General features: G+C 51.7%; 8 protein-coding genes across 8 annotated transcripts; 5 read left to right on the top strand and 3 right to left on the bottom strand.

The window, feature by feature from the left end:
- Positions 1–558: 558 nt before the first annotated feature.
- Positions 559–2,412, top strand: N7484_007746 (SPRY domain-containing protein; the record flags this gene model as incomplete). Its single annotated transcript, XM_057118133.1, has 1 exon — positions 559–2,412. The coding sequence occupies one exon, from the start codon at positions 559–561 to the stop codon at positions 2,410–2,412; it is 1,854 nt and encodes a 617-aa protein (XP_056971168.1).
- A 288-nt stretch (positions 2,413–2,700) lies between these two features.
- N7484_007745 (glutamyl-tRNA(Gln) amidotransferase subunit HER2) lies at positions 2,701–4,402 on the bottom strand (the record flags this gene model as incomplete). The annotated part of the gene is made up of 4 exons (XM_057118132.1): positions 2,701–3,593; positions 3,646–3,821; positions 3,882–4,206; positions 4,267–4,402. The coding sequence occupies 4 exons, from the start codon at positions 4,400–4,402 to the stop codon at positions 2,701–2,703; spliced, it is 1,530 nt and encodes a 509-aa protein (XP_056971167.1).
- A 685-nt stretch (positions 4,403–5,087) lies between these two features.
- On the top strand, positions 5,088–6,400 carry N7484_007744 (enoyl-[acyl-carrier-protein] reductase; the record flags this gene model as incomplete). The annotated part of the gene is made up of 2 exons (XM_057118131.1): positions 5,088–5,290; positions 5,356–6,400. 2 exons carry the CDS (start codon positions 5,088–5,090, stop codon positions 6,398–6,400), a joined length of 1,248 nt encoding a protein of 415 aa, XP_056971166.1.
- Positions 6,401–6,603: 203 nt separating this feature from the next.
- N7484_007743 (metallophosphoesterase family protein) lies at positions 6,604–8,493 on the bottom strand (the record flags this gene model as incomplete). Its single annotated transcript, XM_057118130.1, has 2 exons — positions 6,604–8,272; positions 8,333–8,493. 2 exons carry the CDS (start codon positions 8,491–8,493, stop codon positions 6,604–6,606), a joined length of 1,830 nt encoding a protein of 609 aa, XP_056971165.1.
- Positions 8,494–8,890: 397 nt separating this feature from the next.
- N7484_007742 (pyruvate dehydrogenase (acetyl-transferring) subunit E1 beta) lies at positions 8,891–10,285 on the top strand (the record flags this gene model as incomplete). The annotated part of the gene is made up of 4 exons (XM_057118129.1): positions 8,891–9,138; positions 9,227–9,350; positions 9,431–9,717; positions 9,814–10,285. The coding sequence occupies 4 exons, from the start codon at positions 8,891–8,893 to the stop codon at positions 10,283–10,285; spliced, it is 1,131 nt and encodes a 376-aa protein (XP_056971164.1).
- Positions 10,286–10,689: 404 nt separating this feature from the next.
- On the bottom strand, positions 10,690–11,363 carry N7484_007741 (putative C2H2 finger domain protein; the record flags this gene model as incomplete). The annotated part of the gene is made up of 3 exons (XM_057118128.1): positions 10,690–11,229; positions 11,276–11,302; positions 11,355–11,363. The coding sequence occupies 3 exons, from the start codon at positions 11,361–11,363 to the stop codon at positions 10,690–10,692; spliced, it is 576 nt and encodes a 191-aa protein (XP_056971163.1).
- Positions 11,364–11,567: 204 nt separating this feature from the next.
- N7484_007740 (MCP1 family protein) lies at positions 11,568–12,623 on the top strand (the record flags this gene model as incomplete). Its single annotated transcript, XM_057118127.1, has 2 exons — positions 11,568–11,778; positions 11,839–12,623. The coding sequence occupies 2 exons, from the start codon at positions 11,568–11,570 to the stop codon at positions 12,621–12,623; spliced, it is 996 nt and encodes a 331-aa protein (XP_056971162.1).
- Positions 12,624–12,986: 363 nt separating this feature from the next.
- On the top strand, positions 12,987–15,098 carry N7484_007739 (tRNA (guanine26-N2)-dimethyltransferase; the record flags this gene model as incomplete). The annotated part of the gene is made up of 1 exon (XM_057118126.1): positions 12,987–15,098. The coding sequence occupies one exon, from the start codon at positions 12,987–12,989 to the stop codon at positions 15,096–15,098; it is 2,112 nt and encodes a 703-aa protein (XP_056971161.1).
- Between the last annotated feature and the right edge of the window lie 464 nt (positions 15,099–15,562).

Here is a 15,562-nt window from a genome sequence, read left to right as displayed (position 1 = left end):
TGACCTAATCAGTTATTTTTTTTCTGCTGAGCGGAGTACTATCTAACCCACCGCCTCGATCTACCCCTTACCGCCTTGCGGCTGTCAGACACTTTTCTGCCGCGCGTTGCGTCGTTTCTCAATCCGATCTGCGCGTTCGTCTCCCTTGGCAAGACTGAATTTCGCTTTCACTCTGCTAGTACGACCTCTAATCAATCGAGGCTTGACTGGGGCATCTCTCTGCAAGTGTATATCGAAATCAGTGGCTTCAATCTTGGCTCTTTTTTCTCATCTTCGCATGCCTCCGGGGCTGTAAAGGAACGCTACACCTATCGTCGAACGGAGGGTTTATGGCACGAGACCCCTTCCCTCCGGGCTCCCAATAGCTCAATTTCCTTCCGAGAGCTCCCTCTGAGGTCCTTTGGACTATCTAATATCTCTCTACTCTTTTGCCGACAAGCTTATTTGCTTCTAGAAGCCCATTATTCTCGCTCTGTCAAGCTATCTTGAATAACCTCTTGACATACCAGCTACATAAAGACCGGCTCGCGTCCTTTTTACTTGCAAATCCGATCTATCATGGCATCCGGCCAAGCTCCGGGGTCATCTGCCCCCTCCTCCAACATCAACTCTCCTATCCTACCCCCCGGCAGTGGCCCTCTTCTCAATGGCGCATTCTCTGATCTTAACCCACGATCCTCTCCTGCACCAGCTAGCAACGCATCCGTTCAGGGAGACAGTGCGCGCGCAAAGCGAAACAAGCGTGACAGCCGCAAGAAGCGTGAAGCTAAGGGCCTCGATATTGAAGGCGCACCTCCACCCAAGAAACGCTCCACGGCAGCAAGCGTGGCTCGCCCAAGCGCAAACCTTTCGATTCTCCGTCCACTGCTCCTCGCTGAACCCCGTTCGTCGGATCATTATCCGCCATTGCCACGGCAATTCAACCAAGTGACCACAAAGACGTCGGACGTTATTGGCAAGAGCTGGAATTTTTATGAGGTGGCGGATAAACTCACCAATAAGAATGGGTTTCGCTATAGCTATGCGATTGCCGACTCGGGATTTCCTCATATCAAATACCGTCAGACCGATCTCCGACCATACCACGCCCGTTTCAGCTTCGAGGACTCGCCTGCTGCGATATTCTTCTCAGAAGACGCCAGGGCAGTGACCACAACTGATGCATGGCACACGGCACGTGCGAATGTGTGTGCTCGAGAAGGCTCGTTATACTATGAGGCTCGGGTCATCAGCGGAGTCGTGAATGGTTCTCCCGATTCTGGGTCTCGTGGTCACGTCCGACTGGGATTCGCACGACGTGACGCCGACCCCGATGCCAATGTTGGAGTAGATTGCTATGGTTACGGTATTCGTGATGTGAATGGCGAAGTCGTCAATCGCATGCGCTGCGAGTCTTTCTTTCCAAAGGGTGAAGCTATCAACGAAGGCGATGTCATTGGCATGCTCATTAACCTCCCTCCACTATCCCTACACAAGAAGATCGTCGAAGGTACCTATAATCCTGCCGTGGATGGCGATGGCACAGGTGCTGCATCAAAGACCCCCAGCGCTACCAACATCATTCGAGATCGCATTCCTTTCCATTGGAAATCCGACTTCTGTTGGCAGCAGTCTAACGTCTTCTCCACCAAACATCTTCGTGACTACGCCTTCAACCTGAAGGAACCACCGGCTTATGGAATCCCATCACCCTTCAACAGCGAAGACGCATCGCTACGCACATTACCCGGATCCAGCATCACGATTTTCAAAAATGGCGTGAAGATGGGCTCTCCTTTCAAAGAATTGTACGCCTTCCTTCCCCCAGCAAGTCGCCTTGCCAGTACAAACAACCTTGGGATTGGCGAGCGTGAAAATGCCGACGATGGCATGATAGGCTATTACCCAGCAGTCAGTTGTTATGGTGGTGGCGCCGTTGAATGCCGGTTCGAGGGTCCGTGGTGGATTGGTCCACCTGAGCAGACCGAGACTGGAGAGCCTATCCGGGCTATCGGTGACCGGTTCAATGAACAAATTGTCGAAGATGTAGTCGCTGATATTGTGGACGAGGTTGAAGCCATGTTCACTTGGGGTGGTGTCGACGGCGACGTGATTGGCGATAACAATGGAGAGCTGGATACCGCGTCTGGTGCTATTAGAGGTTCCGAAGTACTGAAAGGTGGTGTCGGTGCTGCGCTTGACCCGGAAGTCTCTGCTGCCACTCCTGGATCGACCACTGGTGCTGGGGCACCTGATCCGGTTGCGAATGGTCATCATGCGATTCTGGCCACCAATGGGGATGATGCTGTGAATTCGCCTGCGGAGGATACAATGAGTGTTGGGACAGCCGGAACAGTTGGAACGGCCGGGACACCTAAAATTGCCGTAGAAATCCCATTACGCTCGGCTGATGAGGACTTGGACATGACCTGAGACAGAAATGGAACAATTGGGGCGGCGCAAATTGAGTGAGAATGTGCTTGCAGATGACCCGACATATACTGACCGAGCTATATCCGAAGCATCATGGCAAGGCGTTGGGCACTTTTAATCAAATTCTACTGATACCAAGATTTAATGATATTCCATAACGACTAAAGTAATCGTGCACTAAGCTGATATACATTTGGGTCCTTTCTTTTTTATAATTGGCTTTGTTGTCAGAGCAGACCTTCGGGTATCTTCTCTCGTCTAATTATCATACATACACGTAGGTCTCAGCTAGGACGAGCCCTCGAACTGGCGACCTTCGAGTAATTCTCCAACCTGCATCACCAGCCCATCATCCCCGTACTGGCCAATCACTTGAATCCCGGTGACCCCATCCGCATCGAAATCCTGGTCAGGTCCAGCCACAGTGACTGGCACGGAGATGGCAGGCAGACCTGCCAAGCTGGCGGGAACGGTGAACACATCGTTGACATAGGAATTCAAGGGCGAGGCGCCCGCAGAGCTACCTGTTATATCAGATAGCCGGGGTGGAGGGGATGGCGCGGTAGGGCACACGAGGACATCCACGTTGTCACTGGATCCAGGACGGCCTGTATCCAGATCGTTCGTAGCAAGGGGGTTGCTGGCATGGAATACGGCATCAAAGTCTTGCCGGACTAGTCGACGTACTCGTTGTGCCTGGATGAAGTAGTTATCCATGGCATCGGCGCTCAAACTGAACGTTCCCAGAAGAATGCGACGTTGCACTTCTGGCCCGAAGCCGTGGCCCCGCGTTTTTGAGTAAAGGTAGCTTTCGGAAGTTCCGTCGTTGTCTGGTCCATCATGACGAGTGCCGTACCGCACACCGTCATATTTGGCTAGATTCGAGGACGCCTCGGCCGGGGCGAGGACGTAATATGCCGATAGAGCATGCTTAGTAGCTGGTAAGGATACAGGCTTAATGATATGGCCTTGCTCTTGTAAATGGGCCAGCGACATTAGCCAGGCTTGCCGCACTGACGGTGCTAGTTCGGAAATGTTGTACTCCAATGGCACTCCGATGCGAAGGGGAGTTGAAGTCAATCGAGATGCAAGCCGTGACATTTGAAGGTGTGAAGTGATGCGCGATCTTGAGAGAGGGGGAATGCTGGTCGGGTCACGTTCATCATGACGGTTGAGGATGGCTATAGAAGCATCAGCTCGATATGATTATCTGTCAGGGGAGGGTAGACCTACAGAAAATGTCTCGAACACTAGATGTATTTCTTCCCAAAACTCCGACGGTGTCCAAAGAATTGGCATAGGCAACGACACCCCACCGCGAGATCAAACCATACGATGGTTTGAAACCAACGGTTCCTGTGTACGCCGCTGGAAGTCTGACGGAGCCTCCGGTGTCCGTTCCAAGCGCACTGTACCCAAGGCTTCAGTCAGCATATATACGTATGACCTAAGGATGTTCAAGCACATACACATAGCATTGATCGGCTGCAACCGCCACTGCACTTCCACCTGAACTCCCGCCTGCGGAAAGATCTTGGCCATCCTTGTCGCGTCGCAAATTCTTGACCAGCCCAAACCGCGAGTGGGTCGAGTGTGATCCCATTCCAAACTCATCTAGGTTGGTCTTGCCTGCTATAATAGCTCCGGCGTCCTCCAATTGATCAACAACGGTCGCGTTGAACGGACTGGCGAATTTGTCTAGGATGCCCGAGGCGCAGGTGGTCGGGAGTTCGCGTGTGCAGATATTATCTTTGATCGCTACCAGCCGACCATCAAGGACCGACTTTTGTTTTCCTGTCATAAATAAAAGGATGAGCTACAGTCACCAGATCGGCTTTGTATGTGTTGCCATACCTTGCTCCCAGCGCCGATCCGCCTCTCTCACGCGATCCAACCACTGGCCCGCGCGGGGTAATGGGGTTATGAAGGCATTAAGACCGTGGGCCTGTTGATGAGCTATGCACTTCTCCGCCTCGCGTAGAAGGGACATTGCAGAAGAAGCAGGTATGATTAAGAGTGGAAGCAAATTGAGGCGAAGATCACTGGCTGCTTATCGCTTATCGCTTATCATGGCAATACTCGTTAGAGCTGATGTGTGATATAAACACGACGTCCATGTGAACTGAGAACCTGATACATGAATCCAATGGATCATCAGGTTCTTTGTTCAAATATGTGATGTATGTTCGGGTATATAATCGTATATGTCACAGGACCGCAGCCAACTGCGGTCCAAGGAGTATCAACTACATGTGAAGGAGCTCTAGAGTCAACTGAACTAAGGACTTTCAGGACTTTCAACTTTGAGCCTGATAACGGCCTTTTACTTGCCATAAATCATAGCTCCTAATATATTTACAGACCTAGGGCTGACATGCAAAGCGGAGTAGCATATAACCGGGAGACGTAAAAAAGCCGATATATATGTATCCCCAATGTTGCTGCGCTGAATGAAGAAGGAATCATCAAGGCTCAAGGAACGAATCCTTGCTTGACTATCCGATGGGTAACTAGACAGGGTTGACGTTGTCCGAAGTCAACCGTGGAGTATATGAGCTCCTTCGGCCCGAGTGAAATCACCGACAAGACGTCATCTCCGCTTTGCCGTGCACGATTCCCCTTCCAACAACTTTTCCTATACTTCCCCCACGCCCTACCACCTCCACGCACCCGCAATGTTGTCGCGTAGTATTTTCCGAGCTGCCACTCAAGGCACCCGGCAATCTGGTCTATTGAGAGCTGCAAGCCTGGCCGGCAAAGCTCAATGCCCTAGCTCCACCTTCCTCGTGCAGGGCCGCAGGTCTATTTCCGTGTATGGATACACACAATCCAAGGCACTGGTCTACTCCAAATATGGCGAGCCCAAAGATGTTCTCAGGTAGATCTCACCTCCCCCCAGCTACGAGTTCCCTGGTGATTCAAAATCGCTAACGTGTTCATCAGTCTACATAAGCATTCTATCTCCGCCCCGCATGGCACCCAAGTCAATCTTCGCCTTCTTACAGCTCCCATGAACCCGGCCGATGTCAACCAGATCCAAGGTGTATACCCTAGCAAACCTCCATTCGTCTCGACCCTCGGCACAAGCGAACCCTCTGCCGTCGCCGGTAACGAGGGTGCCTTCGAGGTGATTGCAACCGGCGCGGGTGTCAAGAATCTGTCCAAGGGTGATTGGGTCATCATGAAAAAGACTGGTCAGGGTACTTGGCGCACACACGCTCAGATGGATGAGTCGCAGCTTATCCGCATTGAGAACAGGGATGGTTTAACGCCGTTGCAGGTTGGGACTGTTAGTGTCAACCCGGTGACGGCGTACCGTATGATCCGAGATTTCTGCGAGTGGGATTGGATGCGTGCGGGCGAGGAGTGGATGATTCAGAATGGTGCTAATAGCGGCGTTGGACGCGCTGCGATTCAACTCGGCCGTGAGTGGGGGATTAAGACGATCAACGTTGTTCGTCAGCGGAAGACACCCGAGGAGACCGAGGCGCTGAAGCAGGAGCTCAAGGACCTCGGTGCTACGGTGGTTGTTACTGAGGAGGAAATGCTGACTGGTCCCTTCCGGGATACTATCAAGGAGGCCACCCGTGGAGGACGAGAGCCGATTCGTCTTGCATTGAACTGCGTTGGTGGAAAGAATGCTACGGCACTTGCGAAGACCCTGGCGCCGGAATCGCACATGGTGACCTATGGTGCTATGTCGAAACAACCTGTGGCGCTGCCCTCTGGGTTGTTGATCTTTAAGAACCTTGTCTTTGATGGCTTCTGGGTCAGCAGATGGGGCGATAAGAACCCGATGCTGAAGGAGAACACCATTAAGGATGTGCTGCAGTTGACTCGTGCAGGTCGGTTCAAGGACATCCCCGTAGACGACGTCAAGTGGTCCTGGGAGTCTGAGGGCGCTGAACTAGCGGAGAGCGTGCAGGGCACTTTGGGTGGATACCGCAGTGGAAAGGGTGTGCTCACCTACACTGGAGGTGATGAGTGAAGAGCCTCTCCATCATGTATCATATTTGAGAGTATATCTACATAGTTCAATGACCAAAGAGAAATATTTGCCATTTAGCAGTCTCGATGACTAACCAAATTCTTCATGCGTTAGTACATTTACAACATTTTTGTGACGTCAAAATCCATGCGAAGCTTTCAGAACAAGCTTTGATGCAAACCGAATTTAAAAGATTGGCTGTATTACTCGCACTTCCAGTTCTCCTCTACGTAGTCTCGAATCAAATCTGACATGGTAGCGTTGGGCATATACATCTCGCTGTCTTTGACGAAATCAACATCGAGATCGGCGTATTTAGCAGCGAGCACCAAGAATGGCTGAACAAAGGTAATGTAGACCAGGTCTACCGTCTCAGGCTTTGTGGTTTCGTTGGCAGACAGTAGGGACTGAATGCAATTGGGTAGCTGGTAGGCATTGATGGGTGAATGGATGGTATCGTCCCCATCTGTACCGGCATCGTCCTTGGTCGTGTATCCGGGGATGATCTTGGCATCACCACGTTTGGCCACCAGAGGGACCTGGTGAGAGCCGGCATTCATGGGCAGTCGACTCTCCATATCATTTTTGTTCGAGGAATGCATTGCCATGTCTCGTTGATCAGGGGAGGCTAAGTCGGCCATAGATAGACCATTTTCGGTTTCTAACGTCTCCAAGATCTTTGTCTGTTTGTTGAGAATATCCATGATAAGTTGGACTTTCTCATAGGGAACGTCCTTTACATAGCGGAAGTTGTTGACGAAGGGAGATATAATGAATGCGCTGTCGCGGGTAAACTGGCCCTTGAAGATATCGAAACGTATTCCACCCGTATTCAAAATAGCGACGGTAGGGACACCACGGCGAGTATCATCTTTCAATAAAGCGGCTAGCACTTCAGTCTCTAGCCAAGTAAAGATACTGTCTGGATGTGGGTAAGGCACGCGCGACATCCACAGATCGCGAGGCGCGCAGCCATAAACTCGATCTAGGTCCAGGGCGCTCCGCGCCTCAGTAATCATCTTGGACACTTCAATTCCCTTCTCGGTCGGGAATGAACTTTCATCCAGTCCAGTATGGTGGTAGAAAGAAAAAAGGTTGTTATCTATGTATCGTCGCTTGAACACGGGGGTTGAAGCCACGGTTGGTCGGTTACTAGTGGAGAGACCATCGATGGACATGAACCCGATGGTCTCCATGAATCGGCCACTGGCTAGGGCCATAGCTCTGGAGTCGTATTGCGCATAATCGCGGATATGTTCATGACCAGCAAAGAACTGTATCGGTGCGGCCCAGTGGACCTTGCGGATCGCTCTGAAGATCGCACGGTATTCCGGTGAATGCGCCGGGACATGTCCGGCGACCAAAAAGAGATCTACTTCTTTATCCTGAATCGCTTCCTGGAACCACTCTTCCTGGATGGTGGCTTCCACGGGCTGCACAACGGTATTGTTGTAGTTCCCGTTGAAATTAAAGAGGAAGCCAAATGCTACGATGCGGATGCCTTGCACCTTGGTGGTAAATTTCTTGTACCGCGGGGCGAGTGGAACCAGCTCCTGGGTTATAGGGTGATAAATATCGATGTTGGATGATAGATAATGACCCCGGAAGTTGGGTACGGTTGTCAGCAGCTCGTTATTTGAAGTGTTATGTTGGTAGAGCTCATGGTTCCCCGAGGTTATCACGTCGATGTGTTGATGCCGGATGATCTCCGACAGGTAGATGCCTTTGGGGTCGGATGAGTCGTAGAGGCCATTCCCCTCCACCCGATCACCTGTATCTATGACCAGCAAATCTTGACCTTGTGCTTCTACCTTTTCCCGAATATGCGTGGTGAAAGAGATATAGTCTCCCCAATCGGCGGAATAGGATGGTCTGCAAAAGTACATACACTGTCAGTGTTGGAGTTTTGCAACAGGAGCTCTGGAGGCCTACTCCTGCAAATGACCAGCCAGCCAGCCATGAGTATCAGTAGTATGAAGGAAGTTTAGTTGCCCGAACTCAAGGTTACGTAGAGGAACGGGGATGGGGTCGGGCGCAGATGGTTGAGCGGCGAGCGCCGACGGGAAGAGCCAGGGCAACACGGACAACAACATCCTTGGGGTTTCCCGAACCGGGGCCGGAAATGGTGAAGTAGGCGGTACCCGGTACTTTATTGACAGAGGGAGTAAGGGAAAGAAAAGACGAAGGGAGGGATCGACTTGATAAGTCGAAGTACCTTGTGAGCTAGCTATGAAAGCTGTCACTTGATCGTATAGTTCTTGAACATCGAGAGCTCGTACGGTTACGGAAGGAGCTGCCGGTGAGGTTGCTGACTCAGCGCCCAACATCTTTCCGATTTGAATCTTTGAGATTCATAGCGCGGCCTTCCCTTTTTCTCCCCAACCTCAATTACTTTGATATACGCTTGGTGTGCCCGTTTCGGCCTTGCGGACTTGTCAACTCTCGTTTTTCCTTTCTCCGTCCTTTCGATTCCCATATCAATTCCTCGCCATGGTCTCCTCCCGACTTTTCCGCCCGGCGGCCCGTCTGGCTTCTTCGCGCCTGGCCACCCCTCTTCGCCCGGTCTTTGCCCAGTCTGCTTGCGCTCAATCCGCTCTGCGCGCCCGAGGATATGCATCGGAGGGTGGTGTGAAGGAGGTTACTGTCCGTGATGCCTTGAACGAGGCCCTGGCGGAGGAGTTGGAGCTCAACCAGAAGACCTTCATTCTGGGTGAGGAGGTCGCACAGTACAACGGAGCGTAAGAGCCCACTGGTGTCCGTAACGGTCCATTTGGTAAAATGGCCGTATTCAGGTTCGGGAAAACATCCTAACATGGAATTCTACAGGTACAAGGTCACTCGCGGCCTGTTGGACCGCTTTGGACCCAAGCGGGTTATTGATACCCCCATCACTGAGGCTGGTTTCACCGGTATTGCTGTCGGCGCTGCCCTGGCTGGTCTGCACCCTATTGTGAGTAATTTTCCGGCGAGAGTTCAAGTCAAAATATGAGGAAGAATTGAGATACTAATCAGGCGGTCCCTTATCTTTAGTGCGAGTTCATGACCTTCAACTTCGCCATGCAGGCCATCGATCAGATTATCAACTCCGCTGCTAAGACTCACTACATGTCCGGTGGTATCCAGCCCTGCAATGTCACCTTCCGTGGTCCCAACGGTTTCGCCGCCGGTGTCGCCGCGCAGCACTCTCAGGACTACTCTGCCTGGTACGGCAGCATTCCCGGTCTCAAGGTTGTCTCTCCGTGGAGCTCTGAGGATGCCAAGGGTCTGCTGAAGGCTGCTATCCGTGACCCTAACCCCGTTGTGGTTCTTGAGAACGAGTACGTTTTGCGGTCCTGAACATATATATATATTTTCTCTGCTATTTTGCGGATTGGGAATCCAAAATGGAGAACTAACATCACACTTGCGAATAGGCTTATGTACGGCCAGGCCTTCCCCATGTCCGAGGCCGCCCAGAAGAACGACTTCGTCCTGCCCATCGGCAAGGCCAAGATTGAGCGCCCTGGAAAGGACCTGACCATTGTCTCCCTCTCCCGCTGTGTTGGCCAGTCCCTTACTGCTGCCGCCGAGCTTAAGCAAAAGTACGGTGTTGACTCCGAGGTCATTAACCTGCGCTCCGTCAAGCCCCTGGATGTCGAGACCATCGTCGCCTCCTTGAAGAAGACCGGCCGCCTCATGGTTGTCGAGTCCGGATACCCCATGTTCGGTGTTTCCTCCGAGATCTTGGCTCTGGCCATGGAGTACGGCTTCGACTACTTGACTGCCCCCGCCGTCCGTGTCACTGGTGCTGAGGTGCCCACCCCTTACGCCGTTGGTCTGGAGAACATGGCCTTCCCCCAGGAGGACACCATCGTCAGCCAGGCCGCCAAGCTTCTGCGGGTGTAGGTGAAGCGATATTGAAGCAGTAATAAAACCATGTGCCTAGTACCCTTTCATCTGTCCTATCTTTTTCCTGTTTGTTCCATCATGTCTCTATTTATTCTCGCCTAGGCCGATTCTTGGAAACCTGTGTACGATTACCTTCCTAGACTCGCCTTCTGATTCCTCCAGCGTAAATGCTTGAATTGGTGTTGTCATCACCCTCACTATCTTGAGTTTTAGATTGATAGACAATTGCCAGTTGTATTGTTTTTTGATCATATAATCCGCCAATGTATACCGTCTTTAGTAAAGTAACAGGATCTCACGCCATGGTATCTCGCCCAAACGCCTCTGAGAATGCAAATGAATAAACCCCAGGCCCAGAGGCTAGTAGATCTCTGGAAGGGCTACCAAGCAGCAGTCTTGATTCACCGACGCCCTGCACACTCAGCCAGGCAACCAGTAGGTCGACGAGGGTCATAGTATTCCCCGCCCTGGTTATCTCGGCCATATTCCTCGTCGGTATCGCTTTCCGCATCCATATCGTGTCCATGCGTTGACTTGGAACCCGTCGATCCCGTTTGATCCTTATGAGTTGTTTGGGCCTCGTCGTCGTCATCGTCCCCTAGTACATTCTTCTTCAATACAGGTGCCGCGCCCTTGACAGCTGCGAAGGAGCTCTTGAAGCCGCCCTTCTTGAATCCTCCTCCACCAGACCCACTGGAAGTGGTACTGGCTACAGGCGCATCAATCACTCTTAGCCCGGCCTGAGCATCTGCTTTGCGCTCTGCGCGTCGCGCCTTCTCTGCAGCATTGGGATCGCGTGATAGCTGCTTCAGGTCCTGAAGTCTCTTGCGGTGCTGGTGATCATAGGATCCAATGTGCGCTTCATATTCTGGGTGTCGTGAATAGGATTTATTGCACAGAGTGCATGTGAAAGAGCTGAGGGCGGACCGCGCTGACTCGGTCTGAGATGGGTTAGCTAGTGCTTCACTCAGTGCGGGAGTTTATTACCTTTGGAGCAGGATTAGTGAAGCCGCGCTGTATCTACACATTAGTGACTTGAAGGACCTGGAGGGAGGGAGAACATTACTGGAGGCATGGTGGAGAGGTTTAACATGCAAGATTGCACCTATCAGCGACGATGTGTTTTCTATCGGGATCGGCGCTTCCCCAACTTTCTTTTCCTTGATTTCCTCTTCCTCAACACTCTACGCCACGAAATGATGTTATAATCAGAACGAATTTCCTTCTGTTTTCTTCTCTTCTCTTTCCTTTTCGCTAGCAAATTCCTCTGCAAAACACCATGGACCCACGAGATATCAAACCGGTGGATATGGACGCCAAGTCCATCATCTCTATGCAAGAACTGGACCCTTCACCGGTGAACGACGAGTCAGTTCCGAACGTTGAGTCCGAGGAAATATTGTCTCGACCAGCTGAAGAGAAACCACGCAGAGCATGTGGTTTCCCCGTGCCCACATTAGGCCTTCGACCGCATCGATGGGATGCATTGTGTACGTTGACCCTACTGCGAAATTCTTTCCCCATTGATTGATGTCTTATGATATATACAGTATCCGGTATCCAGAAGTACTCCACATATCCTCCGACAGTATTTTTTGTCTTACACTTTGCCAACACCGCTCTTATCCCGCTCGTGACCCGATCAGTGCCGGCCAGTGAGCCCTACCTCTTGCTCACGCGACCACTCTACCAGGCTCCCGGGCTGGAGCATCTCATCCTTACTCTTCCTATCGTCGCCCATATCGCCTCTGGGATCGCATTGCGCAACATTCGTTCCTCTCGACGCGCAAGGCTATACGGTGCGGAGACTCGCGCACAACGGGATCTGCTCTCCTGGTGGCCTCGGATCTCTCTTCAGGCCCGTTCGGGATATCTTCTCACCCCGCTGATTGGACTTCATGCCGTGGTGAACCGCATCACACCACTCATGGTGGAAGGCAGTAGCTCCGGGGTCGGACTAGGTTATGTGGCCCATGGTGTGGCTCGCAGTCCCGTATTCTGGAATATCTTCTACCTGGTATTTGTCACCGCTAGTGTATGGCACTTCATTGGTGGCTGGGCAACCTGGATGGGCTGGCGAGTCACGACTGCCCGGAAAGAGCACTCTAGTAAGGGCTCGCTGGAGGGCTTGTTGGGCTACCCCGAAAATCATCAACGCGCGAACCGACAGCGCAAGATGTGGTGGATGGTCAATGGCATTGCAGCCGCTGGTGCTGCTCTCTGGCTTGCAGGTGCTCTTGGTATTGTTGGCCGTGCTGGTGAAGGTGTTGGCTGGGAGGCGCAAGGATGGAATGATATGTATAGCCAAGTGCCCGTCATCGGAGATTGGTTATGATTGGACTTGATGGGATTTTGATGCACATAATGTACTTTATTCATAGACGCTATTGAGATGATTAATTAATAATAAATTCATGAGAAAAGAACAAGGAATCATGTTGGACATCAGAGACTGCTTCCCATGTGCCAATAAGTACATGATGATCCAACCCACTTGGTCCGTGCGAGGAATCTTTTTTCCTTTCGATTCAACTTCAACTTTCTCTCCACATGGATTGATCAGAAAGTGTCCATGAACTCCCGCGCGGTACAGTCGATCTTTACTTGGCTCCCGCGATGCGCTGTTAATCCTAAACGCCCCACCTACGCTCAATTCCTTCGCACACCCTCGAGACCGTTCTGTCACTCACCGAAAGCCATGGAGAGCTCAACCGATTCCACCAGCACCCGGGTGCAATACCAGGGCAAGGAATACAATGTGATCAAGGAGGGATTGGCCCACATTTTGAATCCCCCTGCGCAGGAAGCCGCGTCCAAGGGAACGAAGAAAGATTTGAAGGCCGACGACGAATCTCAGGCTGTCTTCTATAACCCAATCCAGCAATTCAACCGGGACCTCAGTGTCCTGGCAATTCGCGCTTTTGGTGAACATGCGATGGACCTGAAGGAACAAAAAGAGGCTCAGAAAAAGAAGCGCAAGTCAGAGAATGGGGCTGATAATGCGAAAAAGCGGAAGCGCGAGGACGATGCGGAAGAACCAGCATCCAAACGAGTGGAGGGAGGGAATGAGGAGAAGTCAGAGGCCACGGTGGAGCAGCCAGGCTCTGTGCCGGAAGAGAAGCAACAGGCGCCATCCGATGCACCCTCCCAAACGCCGTTTACCGTCCTCGACGCTCTGTCTGCCACTGGTCTGCGTGCTCTGCGGTATGCCTCGGAGCTTCCAATGGTCTCCAAGGTGGTGGCTAATGACCTGTCGCCCTCTGCGATCAACTCAATGAAGACAAACATCGAGTACAACAAGCTTGAAACCCGCATCACGCCCAACCTTGGCGATGCACGGGCGTATATGTACGGACTGTCCTCGGTCCAGAAATTCGACGTCATTGATTTGGATCCGTATGGCACTGCCGCACCTTTCTTGGATGGTGCAGTGCAGGGTGTCAAGGATGGTGGTCTACTCTGCGTCACTTGCACCGACGCTAGTATCTGGGCCTCAACAGGTTATGCAGAGAAGTCATTCTCCTTGTATGGCGGCATGCCCATGAAAGGCTCCCACTCGCATGAGGGTGGGCTCCGACTGATTCTTAACAGTCTGGCTATGTCGGCTGGCAAGTATGGCATGGCAATTGAACCCCTACTTTCTCTTTCAATTGATTTCTACGCTCGGGTGTTTGTGCGCGTGTACCGCTCCCCAGCGCAGGTGAAATTCCTTGGTGCCAACTCGATGCTGGTTTACAACTGTGACTCGGGCTGTGGTGCCTGGTCGACCCAGCCATTGGCCGCACTGAAGCAAAAGCTCAACCGCAAGGGCAATGCACTGCACCACCATGGACTGGCTCAGGGGCCTACTGCTAATACGCACTGCGAGCACTGTGGCTTCAAGACGCATCTTGCCGGCCCGATGTGGGCTGGACCACTACACAACCCGCATTTCATTCAGAAGATCCTGGCCACTCTTCCTGGACTCGATCCTAATACTTATCAAACTATTCCTCGAATTGAGGGTATGCTGACTACGGCCCTGGAGGAAGACTTGGACCTCACACTATGTGGCTCCTCGAGTCCTGCTTCAAAGTCGGAGGCCACCGAAACAAAGGGTGAAGCTGCCGAATACCCAGCCATTATCCCACGGATGGATCCGACTCGTCAGGACCCATACCCCTTCTACATGACTCTTGGTAGCCTCTCGAAAGTTTTGCATTGTTCAACTGCTCCAATTGATGAATTTCGTGGGGCTCTTCACTCCATTGGTTACCGCTCCACACGCAGCCATGCCAAGCCTAACTCAGTTCGCACCGATGCGCCATGGAGTGTCATCTGGGAGGTGATGCGTGAGTGGATCCGTCAAGAGAGCCCTATCAAGGAAGGGTCCCTGAAACCGGGGACCCCTGGTGCCGCGATCATGGCCAAGAGTCGTGATAATCTCCGTAAGCTCGACGATGGTGACCAGTGGCTATCTCTCCTCAAGCGGGATATTCTCTCGGCCGTGGAGTCTGGCCGCGATGTCAGTGACCTGGTCACCAAAGTAGAGGCATCTCTTTACCGATCTGGCTCTCGGCAAGCCTGGAAACAATCGGCGGAGACTTCACAGACCATTGCCAGCGCTGGATCTGAGCCAGTAGCTGCCCCGGAGAAGGAAAAGTCTGTCCAGACTTCTGAGCGCCCTCATCCCAGCACCCTTGACGTCAAATTTGATCCCGCCCTGGGTCGTGAAGCCTCCGCTGCGCACTCGAAAAAGCGTCTGGTCCGGTATCAGATCAACCCCCGCGCGAACTGGGGACCGCTGAACCGGGCATCAGTGACCAACTGATGACGTGCAATGTATTTACGTTTGATGTAAAATATAAATATTTGGTTTTTCCTTCTCTTCAGGCCCAACAGGAAGTGATCGAAATGTCTATGGAAATATGGTTTAGACAGCTTCTTTGCTATAATACTTTGTTGCTGTATGCATATTGACCACGAAACAAGAAATGACAATCATGTATGACACTGGAGAAGCTACCATGGATTCCTATTTTCGTTAGGCAAGTTCAAGTGAAATCTTGCTATTGAAAGGCAAGAGCACTTAAGATTTACAGTCAATAACGTACTATCTAAAAATGAACAGGCTTGAGCCATCTCCTACACTAGGGTTTACGATAGAAAATATGGAAGAATTGAACTCGAAATGAAATTATGGCATGTCATTACTCCCATTATAAACACCAACGAACCAGGAGACGAAACTGGATCGAATCTAGAGAAAAGAAACACAAACATAAATCACAGTCA

This window comes from Penicillium longicatenatum, assembly GCF_028827895.1.
Source record: "Penicillium longicatenatum strain IBT 33135 chromosome Unknown contig_4_segment0_segment0, whole genome shotgun sequence".
Taxonomy (NCBI): Eukaryota; Fungi; Ascomycota; class Eurotiomycetes; order Eurotiales; family Aspergillaceae; genus Penicillium; species Penicillium longicatenatum.
This window is presented reverse-complemented; position numbering and strand designations above follow the sequence as displayed.